The sequence below is a fragment of the Rhipicephalus sanguineus genome, chromosome 2 (assembly GCF_013339695.2).
Source record: "Rhipicephalus sanguineus isolate Rsan-2018 chromosome 2, BIME_Rsan_1.4, whole genome shotgun sequence".
Taxonomy (NCBI): domain Eukaryota; kingdom Metazoa; phylum Arthropoda; class Arachnida; order Ixodida; family Ixodidae; genus Rhipicephalus; species Rhipicephalus sanguineus.
This window is the reverse complement of record NC_051177.1, coordinates 36,633,709-36,655,623: the sequence shown is the minus strand read 5'-3', so window position 1 is coordinate 36,655,623 and position 21,915 is coordinate 36,633,709. Positions and strand designations below refer to the sequence as shown.

At 45.2% G+C, this 21,915-nt stretch overlaps 2 protein-coding genes across 2 annotated transcripts; both read right to left on the bottom strand.

The window, feature by feature from the left end:
• Positions 1-17,044: 17,044 nt before the first annotated feature.
• On the bottom strand, positions 17,045-18,346 carry LOC119381146 (uncharacterized). Its single transcript, XM_037649117.2, has one exon. The coding sequence runs from the start codon at positions 18,344-18,346 to the stop codon at positions 17,168-17,170; it is 1,179 nt and encodes a 392-aa protein (XP_037505045.1). The 3' UTR covers positions 17,045-17,167.
• A 2,235-nt stretch (positions 18,347-20,581) lies between these two features.
• Positions 20,582-21,821, bottom strand: LOC119381539 (uncharacterized). The gene has a single exon (XM_037649314.2). The coding sequence runs from the start codon at positions 21,806-21,808 to the stop codon at positions 20,582-20,584; it is 1,227 nt and encodes a 408-aa protein (XP_037505242.1). The 5' UTR covers positions 21,809-21,821.
• Between the last annotated feature and the right edge of the window lie 94 nt (positions 21,822-21,915).

Genomic DNA, 21,915 nt, shown 5'->3' with positions numbered 1-21,915 from the left:
ATGCTTCCATATTGCTAGCGAACACACACAAAGGACGACATAGAAGGAGACAGGACCAATCAGTTGAAGTCTAGCGGTGGTCCTGTCTCCTTCTATGTCGTCCTTTGTGTGTGTTCGCTAGCAATATGGAAGCATACTATTCGCAATGACTCCTAACTGCGTGTCACTGCATGTTGATTACAGACAAAACGTTGCTGTTGCGCAGTCAAGAACCAACCTGCATTGTAATTTTTGCAGTATTTGCCACATTTTTTCTCGTTATTGTAAGTTAGTAAATTGTTACGCGCGCTACTGGTTATTGTCCTATGTTCTTGAAACTCGTTTGTTTTTGTGATCTACTCATTTCGGTAACGCCGCCAAGTTCATGAAAGCACATGGACGAAATGAAATCTCTCGGGATTGTTTTCGTGGCTCAATTTTTTTTCTATTCTCGAGGTGCCTGTAATGATGTAAAATATTACACATTTCTTGGACGCACCAAGGTCTGCAGTACAACGAATAAATAGCTGAAGCGCAGATATTCTGCCCAGTAGCTCCAACGTAAAATATAATATCAATTAATTGTCACAGGATTGTCCTGAACGCGAAGTGGTTAATATAAGACACCATTCAGTGTACTCGTACCGGTCTGTTCAATTTCGTAAGAAGCCGAGCATTCAGCGTTGCCATGAAAAAAAAAAGAGTAATAAATCTATCTATATAAAGAAGTTAGCTGAGGTTAAAAGACCCGAAGTTAGCCAAGGTTTTTTAAAAGATCAGGCTCGACCGCTGTTCATTACTTTAAAGCTCTAAATTCCCGTGCATTTGCTTCGGTCACGTGTATTCCAGAAAAAAAGATAATAAAAAGAAACCGAAGCTGTGTTGCGAGTCTTCAATGACAAGTGAACGTGTTGCGCGAAGGCATTCGGGCATGTTTTGTTTCACATCTCTGGAAGGCGTTGTCTCGTTCTTGGTTCCTTACTGCGCCGCACCCTAATTGGAATGCGTCGCTTCCCGCGCAGCAGCTGTCACGGACAGGCTCCGACATTGCGCATCTCTTTTCAATATCGGTGGCTGCCAAGGCAATAAACAAGACTTAGCCCTCGGCGTAAAACAAAGGGCCGCACGTGCGAAGTCACCCCATCGCAAAAAAAAAAAAAAATCGAGCGTTCCTGTATCGAATTTTTTTAAAGCTGGATACTGTGTTCCCGAAGTTTAAGATGAGGCACCGGAAGCGAGGCACCCGGCGGTTCTTTGTTCTGTCTCGTCTCGGTGCCATTAAGTAAGTGGCAGCGCGTATGATGAAGCTCGTACCCGCCTTGTTTTGCTGTTTAAAACGCCTCGTTTAGTACATTCTTCCATTCCTGCTCTTTGCATTCATACTTGTTTCGTTCTGTCTGTACGTCCTCATTTGCTTATTTTCAATGTTCTTCTTTTTGCCAAGTTTCATTTGCTTGTTTGGTTCCCGAATTAATTCCTTGTAGTCTTTCGCCATTCTGCAAGCTTCGTATCCAATTGAGTTCTGTTTCCGAAAGTGCTTTTTTTCCTTTCTTAGTTTCCTTATTCTTTCAACGAGGTGAATTCGACTGAAATTGTCATCTTAGAGGAAGGAAGGAAGGAAGAAACAAGCGGAAAGACAGGGAGGTTAGCCAGTTCTTAGACCGGTGAATGACCCTGGCGCAATTGGCAATGCGTCATCCATTCCACGTCGACGCACGCAAGTGTGCATTTTCAGCATAAGCATTTACCGGATGCGCCACTAATATGCGGTCCGTACGTGGTATTAGAGCAACTATGATGGCAACTTAGGGCCCTCTGTTTGTACTGAATCTTCAGTCGAGGAGGCAGCATGGACTCTTGGTGGTTAGCTCGCGAGAAATACTTAGGACAGGTAGTGACCGCAGAACCAAATGATGATACTGGAGTAACTAGAAAATACGCACTAATAGTGCGAAGACTAAGGAAGCGGCGGAGTTGGGGCCGTACCCCCACACCCCTTTCCCACCCTTTGCTATACTGTACTATACAAAACAGCTCCACTAACGTGAAACCTGGGGAGGTGCGAAGTACCGGTGTTTCCCACAGGGACACGTCAATAGCAACGAGAGGACAGCGTCCTCTCATTGCTACAAATAGCGTCGCAGAGAGCGTCCAGCGCCCATCGCAGACAGCGTCCATCGCAGGAACAGAGCTTTTCCTGAGCCAACGCGCCGTCTTATTTGCCACTCGGAGAAGCGCACGTGGCGTTGTCTCTCCCGGGCGAGCGCGCGTTCTCGGGAGCTTTTCCTGCGCGAACGTGCCGTCTTATTTGCCGCTTGCTTTACCGTGACGGGCGACGACACGAGATACCGTGACGGCCTACGACGACAGGAGACGCCGAGAGCCCTAGCGCATGAGGTCAGCATAGTCGCGTTAGGACCTTAAATTATCTACTGTTTATTGGGAAACCGTTTTGTAAAGAAGGATTAGGAAGATAGAAGTTAAACAGAAAATCATGCGGTCTGCGGTTCTGCAGGAGACACTGAGATGAAAAATAAAGTAAATATATTGAAGTAGGAGAAAATGCTTTGTTAGAAAGCATATTCGTTCACACGGACCCGATTAAGTCTTGCAGGTATTCAAGCAGACAAACATATGAGCAATTCTCGCAGTCAGATAGTTAGTCGAAGGGGATGGCATCCCAATAAATCACGATTACCTTATGAAGTTCTGACACCTGGAAGATGAAAACTTAACTGCGGCTTCTTCTTCAAAACTAGAACCTAAATCTAAGCGCATGAAATTTGGAATATTGAAAAACCTGGTGCGGTGTCCGGAACTTTCACTTATGTCACCCTGTAAAGGGTGCTATGCTGCAGTATAAAATACTATGCGGGAAAGCAACAGTATAATTCTAAGGAGACAGAGTTGAAGAAAACACTGACTTCACGTTTACGTTCTGACGCTGGGAAAAAAAGAAACATTGACTGGCTACCTTCTTTGTTTAATGAACACACGGATATTTGTACACGAGCTCTTTAATACGTGGAGCAGCGTCCAAAAAGTGCTGCCTACATCCCGGTGCAACCTCGTGATATATGAGAAGTGGACGCCAACGACAGCAATACCAACCCCCACCAGCGCCCTTCACACCAGAGGAGGCTGTCGCCCTTCGCCGGCTGCAAACCCGAACTTTTACAAATCTGCACTTCCTGCACAAATTATATCCAACTCGCTATACCGACGCCTGTCCAGGATGTGGCGCTACTCCCACAACCATTCACGTCACCGTAGAGTGCACCGCTGCCTGCTTCCCTCCCCTCCCACCCGTCCTTCGGTCCACCCGTACCCCAGAGCAATGGGGAGGCATCCTTCGCGAAGGCGCCCCCGAGGTCTGTCGGGCGCTCGTCCAGCGGGTCCGGGCCATTGCAGAGGTTGTCACAGGAGTCCCGGAATAGGGACCCTCCCCGTTTTCTTTGCACTTTAATAAAGGAATGTTTTCATCATCATCATAATCTCTGTGCACCTGTAAAGGGTGCACTGCCGCAACATGGATGATTGAGCGGGAAAGCTATTAAGTACTTTTAAGGGGACAAACATCGGAAGTGAACACTTTCCCCATCTCGAGTCCTCGCATTTGAAACAACAAATATCCACGGGCCATCTGTGTTCTTTATTAAGTACTTAGATATCAGTACGCGAGCTTTTTAACGTTTATAATTGTGTCCGAAACGTGCTGTCATTTCTGTATGTTCACCTGTTAATGCACTGAAAGTGAGCAGAGGAGCTTCAAAATATTTTGAAGGAAATTGAAGTCGAAGAAAACACTAACGTCATACCGAGGTTCGTTATATTGAACAACACATGTTTCATTACTACAAATATATTCCATTAAATAGAAGCAGCAGAAGAAGGAAGGAAGGAATAGAAAAGGGAGAAGGCAGGGAGGTTAACCAGAGTCCGGTTGGCTACCCTACGCCGGGGGAAAGGGAATGGGAGTGGAAATAGAAGCAGAAGAAATTGTAGAGAAGGAAAGGCAGTAATATTAACCAGTTTATGACAACTGGTTTTCTGCCCTACTCATAAAAACAGGACTGGAGAGATTGAAAGACTGACTGGTAACAGAAGAACAATTGTGTCCGTTTATTCGTGAAAAAAATGATGTGCCGTCGAAACTGCATAATACAACATCCCAGTTTTTCCCTAACATTATAAACTTAATGCACAAAAAACTGATAAGTGACGTCGCACTCTGGAGACACGGAAATTTCTAGACATACTAACAGTGACTCTGGTGAGATGTTCTGGTTTCAGGTAGTAACGCGTTCCTTTACGCGGCGGAAGACACAGAAACAATACATAGTTTTAGTGCCGGGGCCCCCAAGCGACTTGCGTACCCGACCTCTTGCGTTCTATTATACTCTTCTGGGGTGGGGCTGGCGAACACAAGAAAGCGGACAGAGTACAGAAGAACGCAAGGGCGTAGGAACGCAATGGCTGGAGGACCCCAGCACTAAAATTCTAATAAAGAGTAATCTCACGGCAGGCGACGCGCTCTTATAAGCACAGGCGCTGCCTCATTTAATAACACAATGGAAAGAGAACAAACTTTAAAGCACGTTAAAAGGCGCCTGCAACTGACAAACTAAATAAATGAACTGAATCATTTTATTGATTTAAAAATTTAACATTAACATTTCACCCTATGCCTCACCTTTAGTACATACACTGTATGCGCTCTGTAACGCATAAAATGAGAAGCGCTTAGCTCAATTTTCCCGGACGTTTTGAATCGCGTAAGCGTCGATAGCGAAGGTGTCGAAAGCCCGCCCCTCCGGCTACTTCTTGTGTGCTATTGGTCCTTGAAAATATATGCATTTTTTATTCCATAACGTGTAGACTGCTCTAAAATTGTTTCTCACCTAAACAGCTTGCAATGCGAAGCAGTTACTGCATCTTGATAGCGGTTGCCCTTATTTGATTCCGAAAATGATCTTGCGCCACGAGGACCCGATGACTAGGAGAAAATCGGAGGTCAAGCAACGCGAATGACGTACCACACACGTCGTCCACAGACTGCGCGATTTGGAATCAAAGCCGATTTGGGGCGAGATGTCCAGCGCACCCACACACTCGAGCCTTCGTGTCAGGTGCATTAGGCAATGCCTATCGCCTTCGAGGGTGATCGTAGAAAACGGGCTTTGCTTCAGCCATGCGCGTAGTCGGCCGTATAATGCGAGCCCCCGAGGAAGGGGAGATTGAACCGATTCACCTCGCACCGCAGTGTGTGCAAGCGATTGCGCAGCGGTAAAACGACTTCGGCAGGAGCCGCGTGCGCACACGTCGCCTTTTACGCTCCGGCGAAACCTGCCTCCGGCTTTCCGCTCGGGTGAACGTGCCTAGCCGTGCGGAGAAACCCTCTCCTCCTCCTCGCCACCCTCTTTCTGTCTTCTCCTCTCACCGAGACAAACATGTGGGGCTGTACCCTCCTCCATCTCTACACCCTTTTTTGTACCGGCTCACCTCGGTGCCGCGGATTAGAGAGGAAATAGCCCCTTTGGTGCCCGCTCCATTGCATGCGAGATTCTCCGCCCGGTCTGCTGTGCGAACGGCGCGGACTGCCGCTTACGACGACGCTAAAGCGAAAACACCGGTGCCATACTTGCGCGGCGACTCGAAAATTACCGGCACCGTCGTCGCTACCACCGCATTGTACGAGTGATTCTCGCCCTCTTTCTTTCTTTCTTTCTTTCTTTCTTTCTTTCTTTCTTTCTTTCTTTCTTTCTTTCTTTCTTTCTTTCTTTCTTTCTTTCTTTCTTTCTTTCTTTCTTTCTTTCTTTCTTTCTTTCTTTCTTTCTTTCTTTCTTTCTTTCTTTCTTTCTTTCTTCCTTTCTTTCTTTCTTTCTTTCTTTCTTTTCATTTAATGCGTTTTTTTTTTCACTAGAGTACGCTTTTTATTACTACATATTTCCGTAAAACTCCACTGCGATTTACATTATCTTACCTTCTTTCGTTACACCTTGGTCTTCGGACAAGAAGGTCTATTTCGCGAGTCTCGAAGGTTCATGCAATGCTCTTTGCGCCTGTCACCGTGAGAACGTTTTCCCCATCATTTCCTTCAGTCCTTGCTGCCTCTCTCTAACCCAACCTAACCTACCCTAAACTAACCTTGAGATGTAAAATAAATCCGAGGAAACTTTCGTGGTTTCCGACTACTTTCTTTTCCTTGCTTCTATTCCGCCAACAATGTAGCGTTTCCTATGGGGGCTTAAGGCCGTTTACTGCACCAATGATTTCTTTTTTTTTTTGCGTCCGTGTGTTTTTGTAACGTTTCGTCCTTTTAAGAACGTCGTGATGCGTAGGGTACGCTGTGATTTCGAGCAACACGTGGTAAAAAAACTTGTTTCAATGTTTTGGACGGAATGGATCAAACTTTTTGCAAAAACTATGCACATGTGAACTTTTCATGACACTTTCAAGGTGATTGTACTTAGATGACCTTGTTCAGCAAAAACCTTTTCTGGATGTTTATAAGACCTACATTGCAATTACTTGCGTCTTCTGCTTGTAAACCATCTTTTACACTACAATGTTCACTTTAATGTGATGATAGATGATAGCGTTTTCTTCTGCTGCATTAAACGCCGAAACTCCATGAACAATACTACAACAGAAATTGCGACAGATAAGAAATATAGAAAAATAAATTAATGGCCCACTTGTACGGTCTAATAGAAACAGGTATTCCCTCACGTTATTTTTTTCTTGGCTTCGCAGTGTTTTGGCATCGCGTAGTTGTTCTAAAAAGTCGAGCTATTCTGACGAGCTTACGCTTCTTGCTCAATGCTTTACTCTACCCCTCTTTCAATTTACGCGTTCAGACGGCGTTAGTGAACGAAACCAGAATCTCACCGCGCCCACCTCCATTCATCCAGCCGTAAGATTCTCTGCCTGCGCGGGCATACCGCAGAGTTCCATTAAAAAAAAAAAACAACTTTCTCGGGCATTGATAACCTTTTAGATTTCACGCCGAGGCTGCTACGAACAGGAAGATGCAAAACTTTTTTTTTCTCAGTCTTTAGTGTATCGCCTTTAAGGACACCGCTGGCGTGAATAGGAAACTTTCTACTTCGGTCTGTCTTTCTTTGCTTCTTCTTCTTTTCATTGCGTTTCTCGCTAGCACTGATAACACGGCACGCCACTTGCTCCACGCGCGTGCACGCGACCGCGAAAGATACGTTATACGTTTACATTCAGGAACTCGAGGGTAAATGCTTCGCGACTGCTTGCCTTGCGTCGGTGTATTTGCCTGTGATTACAGCGAACGCCCGCATCGTTTCCTGAGGCGGCACACAGCGCGACGTCTTTCCGCCGGGCGGAGTGAATTGAGCGCTCTGGAAGACGCTCACCGAGACTAGATTAAAAGAAGCTAAAAAAAGAACTTCGCCAGGAAGAACGATAGACGAAGTACGAACGATGCAAAGGAAAAAAAAAAGAAGAAAGGAAGGAGTAGGTTAGTAAATGAATAAGCCACATAACTGGTGACGTAGGCTGAACTGAACAGCTGAGGGCGAAGAAAATTTGAGGCTAAGTTAATGAAAGTACGAATGGGGTGAATGGAATTAGTGAAGTACTAGTGATGAAATGAAGGAAACGGAAGTGAGCGCACAAGTATGTAAGTGAAGAAAGAAAACGCAGAGAAACGAACGAATTGCTAAGTGAGTGAATGAAGGAAGGAATGGGTGGGTTAAAAAAAAAGAAAGCAAAATTCGAGTGACAAAAAAGTATTTTTATCGAGTGGCTGAATAAATCAATGAATGAATGAAGAGAGAGATTGGGAGAATTGTCTTGAATTGTGAGAATGAGCGAATGAATCTGCGAAGAAAAAAAAAGAAAGCAAGCAAGAAAGAAAGAATGGGGGAGTGAGTGAATTGAGAAATTACCAAATCGTGGGTTTGTACCTTCAAAACTCGCTCCAAGATCGCCATTATGTGGAGTTGTCTATTATTTCGAACACCTAGGGTTTCGTAAGTTGCATCAAAAGTATGGTACACGTTCCACCCTTGTGGAAGTTTGGTTGCCGTCATCATGAATTTAAACAAAACCGTAACATACAAAAGGAACATACGTACAAGGTGAGAACAAAGGAATAAGAAACAGAAATATATAAAGATGAAAAAAAAAAGACAAATCTGTCGAGATAAGCAGAATGACAATGAAGGGATACAAATGCGGAAGTTCGCAAAAACATTCCCGCTATGTCTGTTCTCCTTTTTCTTGCGTGCGCATTTTTGTGCTTGTTTCTTATGGGATATAGAGACATTGTACTAAGTAACTGAAAATTAAAAAAAAAAAACGCTGTTTAGAGAAGGCCTTCAGTCTAATGCCCCGGAATAACAGACGAGACTCAAGATATATGCCTTTGTATGCCTTGAAAATCTCACCTGGAGTCACAAATGTGTTTTCAAAAGCCGCGCATTTCATTTTTGTTTCTTTCGCGTGGTATGGTAGCAAAGCAAATAACGCAATGTATTTGTTTGCTCATTGGAATTATCCTTCTCTATATTTAAGTAGATAATGCACGGTCGCGGAAAATGCGCAAGAGCAGCAGCCTTTGTTTCTGAATAAAGGTTGAAGTACATAACATGGAGGAAGGAAAAAAAAAAGAAAGAAGACAGCGACTGACAACGAGGAGCACCAAAATGGGAAGACAAGACGTCCCATATTTTTTGTCGATGGCGTCCCATTTTCGTATTAAGCCCTCGTGTTTTCCATCTTTTATTCAAAAGGAAATTTTCCATCCTGCATGTCAGAGAATGAGATCGCCCGTATATGTTCAGCCGGCGGAGTCGATCCCGAAAGCGCGGAGAATGGGATTTATGAAGGCAGGTGGGTGGACGGAGAAATAAAAAGGGTGGGCGGAATGTCGTGACGTAGAGACGTGGCTGCAATGACAGTGCGGTTTCTCTGCTGATTATAAGGCTCGCTATTTTGTGTATATTCTTGCATCTCGGGTGCAGAATACAATCTAAGTACGTGCTTAAATTAGCACGGACGCCGTGTTCTTCGTGATGTGTCACATCGCGGTCGATAATGATTCATATCTGTATTGCATTCTTAACGCATGTTTTCACTTTGAAAAAAAAGAGAGAAAGACTGGAGATTCTTTGAAACTCACTCAATGCTTCCGCGCCTGTAGCATTCGTCATTCGGGAAGAGCAGTTGTTATACGAAAAGCCTTAAAATAAATCCATGACGAAGAAAGCGACGTATTTGGACCTAAACAACAACGACAACAACAACAACAAAGAGAGAGAGAGAGAGAGAGATTGGAACGTGAGTACAGTACACACGAATTGAAACGTGAAAATTTAGGTTTAAGTAAATGCACGTACTTTCGTTTCCAGCGTCATCATATCGGCCTAATATTGATTCGAACACATACATCAGAGTCAACATTACCTTTAGCGGTGACATTTGCAGCGACGTGAGTCGGTTAGCACGAGCAATTGCCCATGGCAGTCGTTATACTAAAGAAAAACGATGTCGCGTTTCAATGTGTGAGTACCGTACTTGCCGCTCTCTTGGGTTTTTGACCTTGCTGCCAAGAGATCCTGCTGTTTCCCTCGAAATATCCAGGCACAACGTGCCCAGAAATTGACGTTTCTAAGTTTAAGATGCTATTACTTTCAAAATTAGGAAATCTTTGTTCAAATAAGCACTGCACATTCATGTTTTTTTCGTAGTGTTCTAGGATGAAGCAGCAGCACAGGTCCGTAGCCAGGAACTTTTTTTTGGGGGGGTGGGGGGGAGGGGCGAGCGCACTTGCTGAAAGCCTTGACCTTTTTTCATTATTTATTAACACCTTTTTTAATTATTTATTTTTGGTAAAACACCCTCCTCCATAAAAATTTCAGGAGGGGGGGGGGCAAACTCCTCCCCCCCCCCCCCCCCTCTGCCTACGGGCCTGGAGCAGCATCGTAAGAACGCTGATGTCGTTCCATCATATTTTTAAAGACGATAGTCTTTCTTGGGATACTTAAACGGAGAAATTTTGGTCTGTCTGTCTGTCTGTCTTACTGTTTGTCGGCACGTCACTCGATTCAGCCACTCGGCCAGAGTTGAACCATTTGCCCAAGGGCCAGCCATCTTGAACGGCTGACTAGGTTCATACTTGTGTACATTGTCGATCAAAAAGCAAACATTACGCATATCTGAGGCGCAACATCACTAGGTAAGTATTAGGTGGTGTGTTCCTTTAATAGAAAATGCATACATACGTAATTCTAAAGACCCTAGTTTCTTATGCTGCACTGAAAATGCGACTGCGCTGAAACTTGCCTTCCTCCGGGCCCTCTGCACGAGCTTATTGTTGTGTTTCGGTTTCGGTTCTGTATTGCACTGTACGAATGCCATGGGGCTCCGCTCTGGCATTCCTGTTTTACCCAGGCGAGGTGTAAAAAGAGTGTGTGGAGAGTACTCGTTGAGTGCGGACGTTTCTCCTTCTTCGGCGCTGTCTGGCGTCCCAGATGGCGTCCATATCTCACGCAGCGCCTCTTCTATCGTCTTTAGACGAGATTTGCAGCGAACCACGCAGATACGCGGCCAATTTTTTCCCTGTGATCCTTTGCTCCTGCGCAGTGTAGCCCGTTTACGTTTCTTTCTTTCTTTCTTTCTTTCTTTCTTTCTTTCTTTCTTTCTTTCTTTCTTTCTTTCTTTCTTTCTTTCTTTCTTTCTTTCTTTCTTTCTTTCTTTCTTTCTTTCTTTCTTTCTTTCTTTCTTTCTTTCTTTCTTTCTTTCTTTTTTTCTTTCTTTCTTTCTTTCTTTCTTTCTTTCTTTCTTTCTTTCTTTCTTTCTTTCTTTCTTTCTTTTATATTTGCACTCCTACAATAAGCGGCGGCTTGAATTAATCAGAGGTTGTCACCGTATAACTTCGTCCCGCCCCCCCCTTCCCCCCTCCCAAAAAATAATGATTGCGCGTTCTTTACACAGTCTAGCCACGTTTTGCTACTGTGATTGTTACATCTTACGGGCTGTCCTCCAGAATCACTCGGCATATTCGCGCATCGCTGACCACAACCGCACTTAGCGTGCCTGCGTAGAAAATGGTTGGCTGAAACACATGCGAACGACGTCGGAATTACCATCCTATCAGATCATCATGATTGATGGTCACTGCCATGGGGCATAAGCCTCACGATAGCGGCAGTCATCTGTCTACTCATCCTTCATGTAGGCGTATAATGCTGTGCTCCCGTTGTGTGTCGACATACATCCTATATATATTTGTTTTTCAGGAGGTTGTTACACGAGAGGCATGAGAGAGCGTCTCGTCGGGAGAGTTGCTATGTGTTCATTTAATAACTGCTTTAGGTTCTAAACACGCACGCACGCACGCGCACGCACACACGCCCACACACACACACACACACACACACACACACACACACACACACACACACACACACACACACACACACACACACACACACACACACACACACACACACACACGCCCACACACACACACACACACACACACACACACACACACACACACACACACACACACACACACACACACACACACACACACACACACACACACACACACCACAAGAGAACACGGGACAGAATGCCTGTCCACTGCCCCATCGTATTGTCCTGTGGTGTGTGTTTAGCGCCTAAAAGTTATAATTTGGACAGGAGGCATGCATGGTCACCTTGAATGCACTACGTGCTTATTCGCGACCGATTCACCATGATCGAGATTTTAATTTGCATGACAATGAGTCGCCTCGAATCTGTTCAATTCGACGTTCTTTGACTGAAAGAGTACTCGCATGAGTAATTGACGGGTAACACCGAAATGTGCGTGCGAGGGGACGTAACAAATAAAAAAAATGGAATGAACGTTCATTTTGTTCGGTAGAAAATATTTCATTTACAAAACTTCTTGGTACATAATCACATGTTATTATGAAATGCACATGTCAAGTTAGTTGAAAAGTGATTCTGTGTTTGCTGTCATAGCGCTCCAAAATGACTGCACAAAAATAACACAAGACAAAATGTTAGCTGTCTGGCTAATAGAAGTGTTGCAGGCAGTTATTTGGGATTCCTTGTCCAAATAAAACTTTTTTTTCGCTACTGCAGTGTCACTCACATTTCACTCACTCACTCACTCACTCACTCACTCACTCACTCACTCACTCACTCACTCACTCACTCACTCACTCACTCACTCACTCACTCACTCACTCACTCACTCACTCACTCACTCACTCACTCACTCACTCACTCACTCACTCACTCACTCACTCACTCACTCACTCACTCACTCACTCACTCACTCACTCACTCACTCACTCACTCACTCACTCACTCACTCACTCACTCACTCACTCACTCACTCACTCACTCACTCACTCACTCACTCACTCACTCACTCAAAACAACAAACAACAACAAACAATAATCCAGGTGAGAAAGAAAAGACAAAAGGAATAGAAAAAAAATCACGCCATATTCACGGAATGAATGATGATGAGTGGGGCGAAGCTCGAGAGGGGAGATGATCGGTAAAACCGTAACTCTCCCGTGTAAGTTCGCCCATTACATCATTAAGAAAGACGTAAGACTCGCAAGTTCACTTCATAGAACTCGCAACTCGTAAGACTCGCAAGTGCACTTCATAGAACTAGGCGGTCACGTACCACGAAAGACATGCATGTACAGACCCACGGCTTTAGGAGGTAGAGCGTAGTGGGTTCCTCGCTAGTGCACTTCGCCCCTAAAATTATGATTTACAGCGTAGTGGGTTCCTCGAAAGTGCACTTCATAGAACTAGGCGGTCACGTACCACGAAAGACATGCATGTACAGACCCACGGCTTTAAGAGCTTCGCCCCTAAAACAGAAGTGATGGCTATGCTCTTTCACATTCAAACCAGAACGAATCGATTGACCTACTGGGACCATCAACATGCTTGCCAACTACTCTTTTCAAACATTTCAAACAGCAGGCATTCGGCATTACACGTTCACAAATGACGCCCTTTGCTCATTCGCAATTCATGCATAGGAACACACAGGCACGGAGGTTATACGCATGCAGTTCGTAGCCCACATTTCGGTCTGTATACTTCCTTGCCAATCGCACGCCGAAGTGCACTTTGCCAACCCTTCTTTCCGACGAGAAGCTCACTATGCCCTCGACTGTCACTTCTTCGCAAGGCGAAGCTTCGGCGCACGACACGCATTAACCGCGAAGCCTTTCATTCTTCCTAAATCACCTCGGCAAGCGCTTTGACGTGAACACAGCCGCGGCGCACAAGCCATCCTCTTTTATGAAGACGCTGCGGAGCGCGTGCGACGCTTCGCTAACCGAGGTTGTACAAATATACACACCGCTGGTGGCAGGGCTGTGGGGAAAAGAAAAGGTGGGAGGGAGGTTGTGGGGGGAGGTGCACTCGTTGTCATGCCAACAGCAGCGATGCTACGCTCTCTCTTGCGAAAAGCATGCAGTGCAGAGAAGGCAAGCGCTTTTTTCGCGGAGGTTGTTGGCTGCGTTTTTTAAAGGCGGAAGAACGGCTGGCTCATTGTGTTGCACAATGTTTCGTTTGGCTGGCGTCGCACAGAAAGTGTTTAGCGACAGACGATGAAGGAACGTTTGTTTCGATTGTGCGCACGCAGTCGATGGTTTCCGTTCAATTGCACGAATATAGCTGTGCTGTTTGGCTGCCGGAACTTGCGGGGCATTAGCAGGGAGCCACATCAACGAAGCCATTGAGGATGATGATAACGAAGAAATAAGACCTTGTGATGTTGATCACAGCGAGTTGAAAATGAAGGAGACAGCATGCGCAAGCGTTGCGTAATAACACAAGTTGTGTGCGAATACCGGATCTTTAAACTCCCGATGGGGTTCGCTCCACCTTTTTTTTTTGCCCGCGCTTTTGATCTGTTCGCGGCTCGAAAGACGGCTCTGGTTCCGTGTACGCCTGGTCGCGTGTCAAGGAAGGCTGCTGTGTGTACTTTCACGTCGCGTTCTTCGATGTCTTTGCGCTTGTACTTACTGCGAGAGGAGAGGGATCGATATAAAGGTGACTACAAAGGCTGCAAATAAAGGTGACTTTGATATGCGGGCCAAGCTGCCAGTTATCCGCAATCCTGTGTCTTTGCACAGTAGCGTTGTTCTTACTTCTTTTTCTTTCTTTCTTTTTTGTTTTTTTCGTATTACGCCGCTTCTCTTGTCTCTGCGTACGCAAACACCGCCCGGGCTTGATGCACGCGCAATGTTTACTGCGACGCGTGGACGTCAAAGGAGATTGTTTCTTGCTGGAAACACGTGGCGTGACACGCCTGTGCCACAAGTATTGCGCGGACTCTGTGCGCATAATGAACTTTCGGGACTGTCACTTTGTTTCGCGCAAAGAACAACATTGCTGCAAGTTGCGTTTCCTTTCGCCATCGTTTTTCAGTAAAGATGCCGTCATTTTAAAGGAATATTCGCGGAAAAAAAGAGGAGAGAAAAATCGGTGTTTCTCAAAACGCGATAAGCTGTACAAAAAGATAAAATATTACGAAATAAGGCTGCAAGGGTGCTTTGATATTGGAAACGGTACTTTGATGGTGCGCGTTGTTCGTGGCAACAACACCAGAATGGTGTTGCCTGAACTGCGTTGCGTGCAATTTCACGTGTAGCAGATACATAGTTGACGCCGTTGTCTTCATTGTGTACAAGATGAGCCCAGCCGACTGTGGCTCACTGTCTGTGAGAAAGTTCTTGGTCACACTGAGCGCTCTTCGGGGCACGGGTGTCACTTGTGTTGTTCGTTAGATTCGAAGGTTATCCATAACAATGAGTATATTACAGTTAACACTACGTAGTTAATGTTTAATAGATGCAAAACGTACAAACATGTTCGAAAGTGCGACACGTTTTAGCTTAATCTTATAACGTAACCTTAAATATGATGTGTTGGTTAAATGAGGAAGCGTCTTTAAACTGCACTTTAAAACATTCCATCAGGTTTCTTTTGTAATGGTATCGAAGCGGAATGCTGTGCGCCGCTGCTTGTCAGATCCTCAGCGGGTCTTCAATATACGCTTAGTCTGTAGACATTTACCACAGAGGGAGGGAGTACTTCCTTTGTAGGCTGTAGCACGGGTCTACAAAGGATGACGTAGGCTGACGTCGCTGCCTCTGCAGTGCATTTTTGGGGGGTCACATATATTTACAATAGCCCATAGGAGGTTATGGCGGCGCCCAAGAAGCTCTTACTGAAAGGTTACATATTGAAGCGATCTGCCTTTATTAGGCGCGAATCACGTTAGGGTCTCGGCTTGTCGGCATGTCATGTCGTCATTACGTCGGCGTGTCATGTCGTCGTCATGGTCCATCATGAACGAGTATGCGCTACAAAAATTCGGTAAATCTCACTACTCGCCATCGGTCCATACTCTGCATATTGTGAGTTAAGGGTTCGTCGTTACTGCCTAAAACATTACGTTTGGCTTAGCAGCGGTGTCAGAACCCCCGACGAAACTTACCAAGGCGTTCAAGTTTCTTAAATAAAACCAGAGACACAAACGTGGATGTCTACGGTAAAGGTATCTATTTGTAACACCACTTCTTGAAGCATATATGCAAAGTGATGGTGCTCTACTCGTCACCGGTCCTCTATAATTGAAGAAGGCAACAGTTAGCCCAACAAATAGCCGACGGCGTTAGAAGAGCTGAAACACCCTTCCCTACATGCCGCTGGGAACTGAAACCGCGCATGTAGGGAAGAAGAAGAAGAAGAAGCACCACCTTACGGTAAGCTGCATTCCGACGCATTTTCCTACAACGTTAGTGGAGCTGAAACACCCTTCCCTGCATGCCAGGTTTCAGTCTTGGCGCCACTAGTGCTTCATCAAAGAAATCTCTCTCAAAACAATGCGACGAATCACCTCGGTCAGGCCATTCTTCTTCTTCTTCTGTCTCTCATCGCCAATTAGCAGCAATTTTGCTGTGGGAAACACCTGCGCACACTGCATGCTTCGCCCCTCCTGAGGTTTCACGTTAGTGGAGCTGAAACACCCTTCCCTGCATGCTTGGCCCCCTTTCCAGTTTCTTTTTATGCGTGTGTTCAAACCTGCTGATATTTCGTTGTCGTGTGCTAATCCTTCTGGGTATTCCTGCACTAAACGTGTTCGCCTGAACTGAAAGCAGATAGTGCGCGCAACGTTAAATGTTGCTCTCAAACTACTTTTCTGAAAAACTGAGCTCTTATATTTGCTTTTTAGGGATCACGGTAGTAGTCACGCTTTAAATTCACCCCCCCCCCCCCCCCGCGCAGTATTTTATTACGTTAGTACATTGATAGAAAGTCACTTGGTCCCGTATGCATTTGCCTCAGACGACTCGAAGGGGGAAAGCCAACTTCCTTTTCTTCTCAGTCGACTGTATTCTACCCAGTGTGGTTTTGCACTGCCTCCGTGATCGGAGGCGTTCGTAGTAGGGGTGTGCGAATATTCGAGTTTCGAATTCGAATCGAATAATACCTAACCGAATAATTCGATTCGACTTTCGAATAGGTAGTCTTCGAAGTTTCGAATTATTCGACAGGACGAATATCTAAAACGCGACAAAGGTCAATGGTGCTACTTGGCTAGGGTAGGGTGGCTAAAACTAACACTAACATCGGTACAGTAGGCCTTCCGTTAAAAGCGTTCACAGATATCCTGGTACAAAATCGAGGGCACGTTTATCTTAAAGGCGATTATGTGATTTACACACGCAAAAAAAAAAAAACATGAGAAAACTGCCAAGCTCTTCACAACGTTGCCTCTGAAGCGAAGACACGGACTTTTAACGCGATAGCGTTAAAGAGCTCGTATCGCAGAAATTCCGCCGTCGGCGTCGGCGCCGGCACCGTTGGTTGTGAGCGAAAAATCATCATCTTGTCCGTGACCGAAAAATCGAAAAAGCTGCAAATAAAAGAAATAAAAAAAGTGTTGGGTCCGAATGAGAATCGAACCCAGGCCGCCGGCGTGGCAAGCAGGTGTTTTACCACACAGCCTCGCCTCTGTTTTTTTTTTTTTTCTTTAATTCATGGAAATATGACCCGTTATTGCTGTGAACCACACACTACATACTTCGTCACATTAGAATTACCTTAACATTCAGAACACCCACATTGTTGCCTACAGTAAGAGGCTGTTCAAAAGTCAGGCAAACACACACAAGCGTCCAGAAGTGCAAGCCACTCCGGAACGGGCTCAAAAGTCTCAACAACACTGCGCACTTGAGCAGCTTCTTCTCGGAAGACAGACCTCGTCGATCGTGGTGGCTCGGCGTGCCTGTCGATCATGCGACTTTTCCATAGCGCATAAAGTCCTAATAACATAAATAAATCATACGGTGTATTATTGGTGGGGCTTTTTTTGAAAGGAAGGAACCGAATACCATGAGCTGTGATTGGAAGGTCTTTTCTGATTGTTCTCTTTAGAATGTCCCAGAAATAAAATGCGTCACGACAATGGATAAAACAATGCTCTATCGTCTCAGGTTGGTCACAGAGTCGACAATTTACAGTCCAGGGCACATATATTGCTTTTTCATTGAGCCATTTCTTCACTGGTAGAGTGGATGTGTGCAGTTTAAAGAAAAACGTTTTCGCTGCTGGCGATATGCACATCCTACGTACACGGAATAATACATCATGGCCAGACAAAAACAAATATGGCAGTCGATATACAGGTTCTGGGAAAAGGCTATTCACAAGTGCAGCGGTTAGCGTTGTTCTGTCTATATTATATAAATACTCTAATGTAAATCTGGTTTTCAAAAAGTTGACAGTATCAACAATTTCTTTTAAGAATCCCGACAACTGCGATTCCTTGGCAACATTTGTCGTGACATAAAGAAAAGGAAGATGATAACTCAGACGGTTTCGAAGAACTGCCAACAGAAATGGGTGACAGACGTCTTTAAGATAAAAAAATCGCAACACCAACTGTCGCACAAACAAATGCACCAGACTGAGGCCGCCCTTCTCAAGTGGAAGAAAAAGGTTGTCTCTTCTCATAGGTTCCCATGAAGAGCCCCAAATAAAACAAGCAAATATCCTGTGAAACGCTTGAATGTGCACACGAGAGCAGTGCAATACCTGCAAAACATAGACAAGCTTTGATGCAAGAAATACATTGCACGCTTTAGCTCTTGAAAAAATGGAAAGGTCTCGTCCGTGCCATGTTGACACCTTTCGACGGATATTAGTTATCGCGGACGTCCAATGTGGGCCGCTATTACGATAGTTATCAAGAGGCACACCAAGATACCGCATAGCAGTCGCATTCCAATGGATATTTGAGAACACTGAGGGAGTTTGAGCCCACATTCCCAGCCAGAACCCTCTGCTTTTATCAAAATTTATACTGGCTCCAGCGATTTCACAGAAGCGTAACGTAGTGTTTACTGCTTCTTGAACACTAGGTTTATCGGTGCAAAAGAAGGCGATGTCGTCGGCATAAGCTAGAACTTTAATTTCCTCAGCCTCATATCGGTATCCTCTAATGCTAGAATTTAGAAGCACACTTAAACATAGTGGTTCCAGGTATATTGCAAAGAGCAAAGGCGAGAGCGGACACCCCTGACGTACGGATGAATTTAACTCTATTATATCCGAAAGTGTGCGGTTTACAATGAGCCTTGTAGTGCACTTTTTATAACAGAGTGAAATACCATTGTACAGTACGTCACCCAGCTGCAGATGTCTTAGGAGCCTGAACAGGAAAGCATGCTGTACCTTATCAAAGGCTTTAGCGAGGTCTATTTGAAGAAGGGCTACTTGGTCCATACTACCATCGATACATTCAAGGACTGACCGCGCTATATGGATATTTGTTTGTATAGAGCGGCCTCGAATTCCACATGTTTGGTGGTCACCTGCACATCTAGTGATCACTGTCTGCAGGCGATTTGTCAGCAATTTCGCAAATATTTTGTAATCAACGTTACATAATGATATAGGCCTATATCCGTTAACTCTCTTTAACGCTTCAGTGTCAGTACTTTTTGGTATTAATGTTGTGTGGCCCTGATAGAAAGAAGGAGGAAGCTCACCACGTTCATAAGCCTCCTTAAAAAGTTGCTCAAGAAAAGGAACCAGAAGTTCTTGAAATTTTATGTAAAATTCCGCACTAAGGCCATCTGGGCCAGGAGTTTTGTTTTTCTGCAACGTGCTTATTGCAAACCTTATTTCTTCCCTAGTGATGGGCCCATCAACACTAAGTCTGTCGTCCTCTTGTAAGGGTGGCACAAGCGCAATAAAGTGGTCAGCTTTTTCTTCATAATCATCCCGGAGCTCAGCCGCGGTAAATAGTTTTTTATAATACTCTTCGAGTGCGGCTCTTATTTGACATGTCTCTGTGCAAATAGAACCACGCGATTCAATTTGCAATATCTGTTTAGAAAGTGCATACCGCTTTTCATCCCCAAGAGCGCTTTTTGTGGGTTCCTCATCAGTGAAACGAGTAACACGTGAACGAACCATTGCTCCTCTATATACTTCTGCATCATGTTTTTGTATCTGTGCTCGAACCGAATTTATCTCATCAACGTACAATCCCGGCTCTTGACTTTCAAATGCATGGAGCTTATGAAGTAAATCATAAAGATAACGTTTTTCAGCAGTTTTTCTTTGGGTCAACTCGCATGAAATACCAATTGCCTCATACTTAACTTTCTCTTTGAACATTTCCCACTGAGCAAAAATTGGCAGCTGTCGACATTGTGTTACCTCACGTAGCAATTCGTTGACTATTTTTTCGAAACATTCCTCACGCAAGAGCTGTACGTTAAGCTTCCATAGTTCCCAGTTTGGAGGAACCTTACGAAATTTTTGGGGACCCCATGAAACGGCTACTAAGCAATGGTCTGTAAAAAATATGGGCTTTACAGCATAGTTATGAATGTGAGACCATAGGTTTATAGATACATACACACGGTCTAGTCTAGCGTGTGAGACACCCTGAAAGTGCGTGAACTTTACCGAGGAGGGCGCATGTGCTCCCACATCTATTAGATTGTGGTCATTCAGTAATTGCTGCAGTAAAGCCGCACTTGCATCATAACGATTCGTTATATATGAATGATCTCTAGAGTCACAAACACAATTAAAGTCTCCCAACACTATCAAATTTCTGTTAGCGTTCAGCAACGAAGCTAAGGAGAGGAAAAAAGCCTTCCTCTCGTTTACTTTTGAGGGAGCATAGACACAGACAAACCTCCAATTTTGGGAATGAAAAGAGAGGTCACAACAAATAAGGCGGCTTTCCCCATCAACATGTAGCGACATTAAAGTGTGATTTAACCGCTTTCTTACTAATAAAAAACATCCAGCGGAAGCACCACGTGCTTTGCTTATGTATACATAATAATCTCGTAAAATTTCGAGTGCAAGGTCGGCATCATTAGCAGACGAAATCTTAGTCTCTTGCACTGCAGCAACGTCAATGTTATACTGCTCAAGCACGTGGCGTAACTGCCACTGACGCCTAACATTTCTCAAGCCACGTACGTTGAGTGTCGCTACACACGTAGGGAAGGTAAGTGCGGTAGCCATTTTGCTCACTTAAAGCTTTTGTTGGTCGCCTTTAGCCACAGGGCAACCTGTGGCTTTACCTCCTTTGCACTTTTTAGCAGCACTTTCTTGAGGACGCTGGCATAGGCGGCGCGACCCTCGGTCCCCAAACGAGACGACACGTGGGCCACAAGAGGACATTTGCTCTGTTGCGTCTGACGCACTTGTTCTTGCTTCGTCGCTGAGCGGTGCCGGACGTTTCCTGGTCTGGCTGTTATCCATTGCCTCTTCTTCTCCCTCGTCATCAGGAGGCTTTTCTTTAAGTTCTTCCTGGGAGTGTTCCCCTGCAATAATCTCATCGCTGATGTCTTCGCTGATGTCTTTAGCAGTGTTATTGTGGCTGCTGGGCATGGCTTCCATGGACAAGTGTTGATCTTCCTTTATGCCACCTACTGCTTCTCCGGTTGCTTCTCCTGTCGCATCAACTACCTCCGTAGCATCCATGAGATGGTCCAGATGCGGCTCTTCTGCGCTAGATTGGCCAGAACGAAGCTTGCTGGCGTAAGTCGACACGCAGGCATCCGACGAATGACCGAATCGATGGCACTGCATGCACCTCGGTGTTTTGCATTGTCGACGGACATGCCCCACTCGCTTGCAACGAAGACACAGCGGAGGCCTACCGGGAATAAGTACTAGGCACTGGTGACCGTAGATAGACATAATATGCGGTATTGAGCTCACAGTGATGGTGTCCTTGAGCTCCAAGGAAACATCCCTATTTGTTGTCATCCAGTGCTCCATACCAGCACACCTCCACGCCTCTCTGTCAACGGACTTCACCACACCGTAAGCTTGGAACGCCTCTTCCACACGCCGTGATTCAAGATGAGGTGGAAGCCATAGAAGCTTTAGCTTAATGTTCTTGGTCTCCGGGTCTATCACCATGCACTTCCGCCCTTTTACACGGAGCTCACCACGGGTGACAAGTTTCTGTTTCGCCGCGCTGCTTGCACACGTAACCATCCATACGTGGCTCATTTGATATTGTCCCACACCTATGATATCTGCAGTGGTCACCACTTCGAGCAGCGCGTCACGGAAGTCTGGGGCACGATACGGTCTACCACTCAAGTCGGCATGAAGGAAAACGGAATTCAAAACATCGTTACCGGTTGGTAGACGAGGCAGGACGACTTTGTAGCTTGAATCTTCGTCAAGAAACGGGGTTGATGATCCTCGGCCTGAGACCGATACGCTGTTCCCAGCAGAGAGCATTTCCGAGCACAGCCGTTCGATACGGCTTCCGAAAAATACGCTTCCGAACAAGCGCATAATAAAGCTGCCACAAAGCCGTAGCGTCCCATATTTTCCCTTTGTCTGTT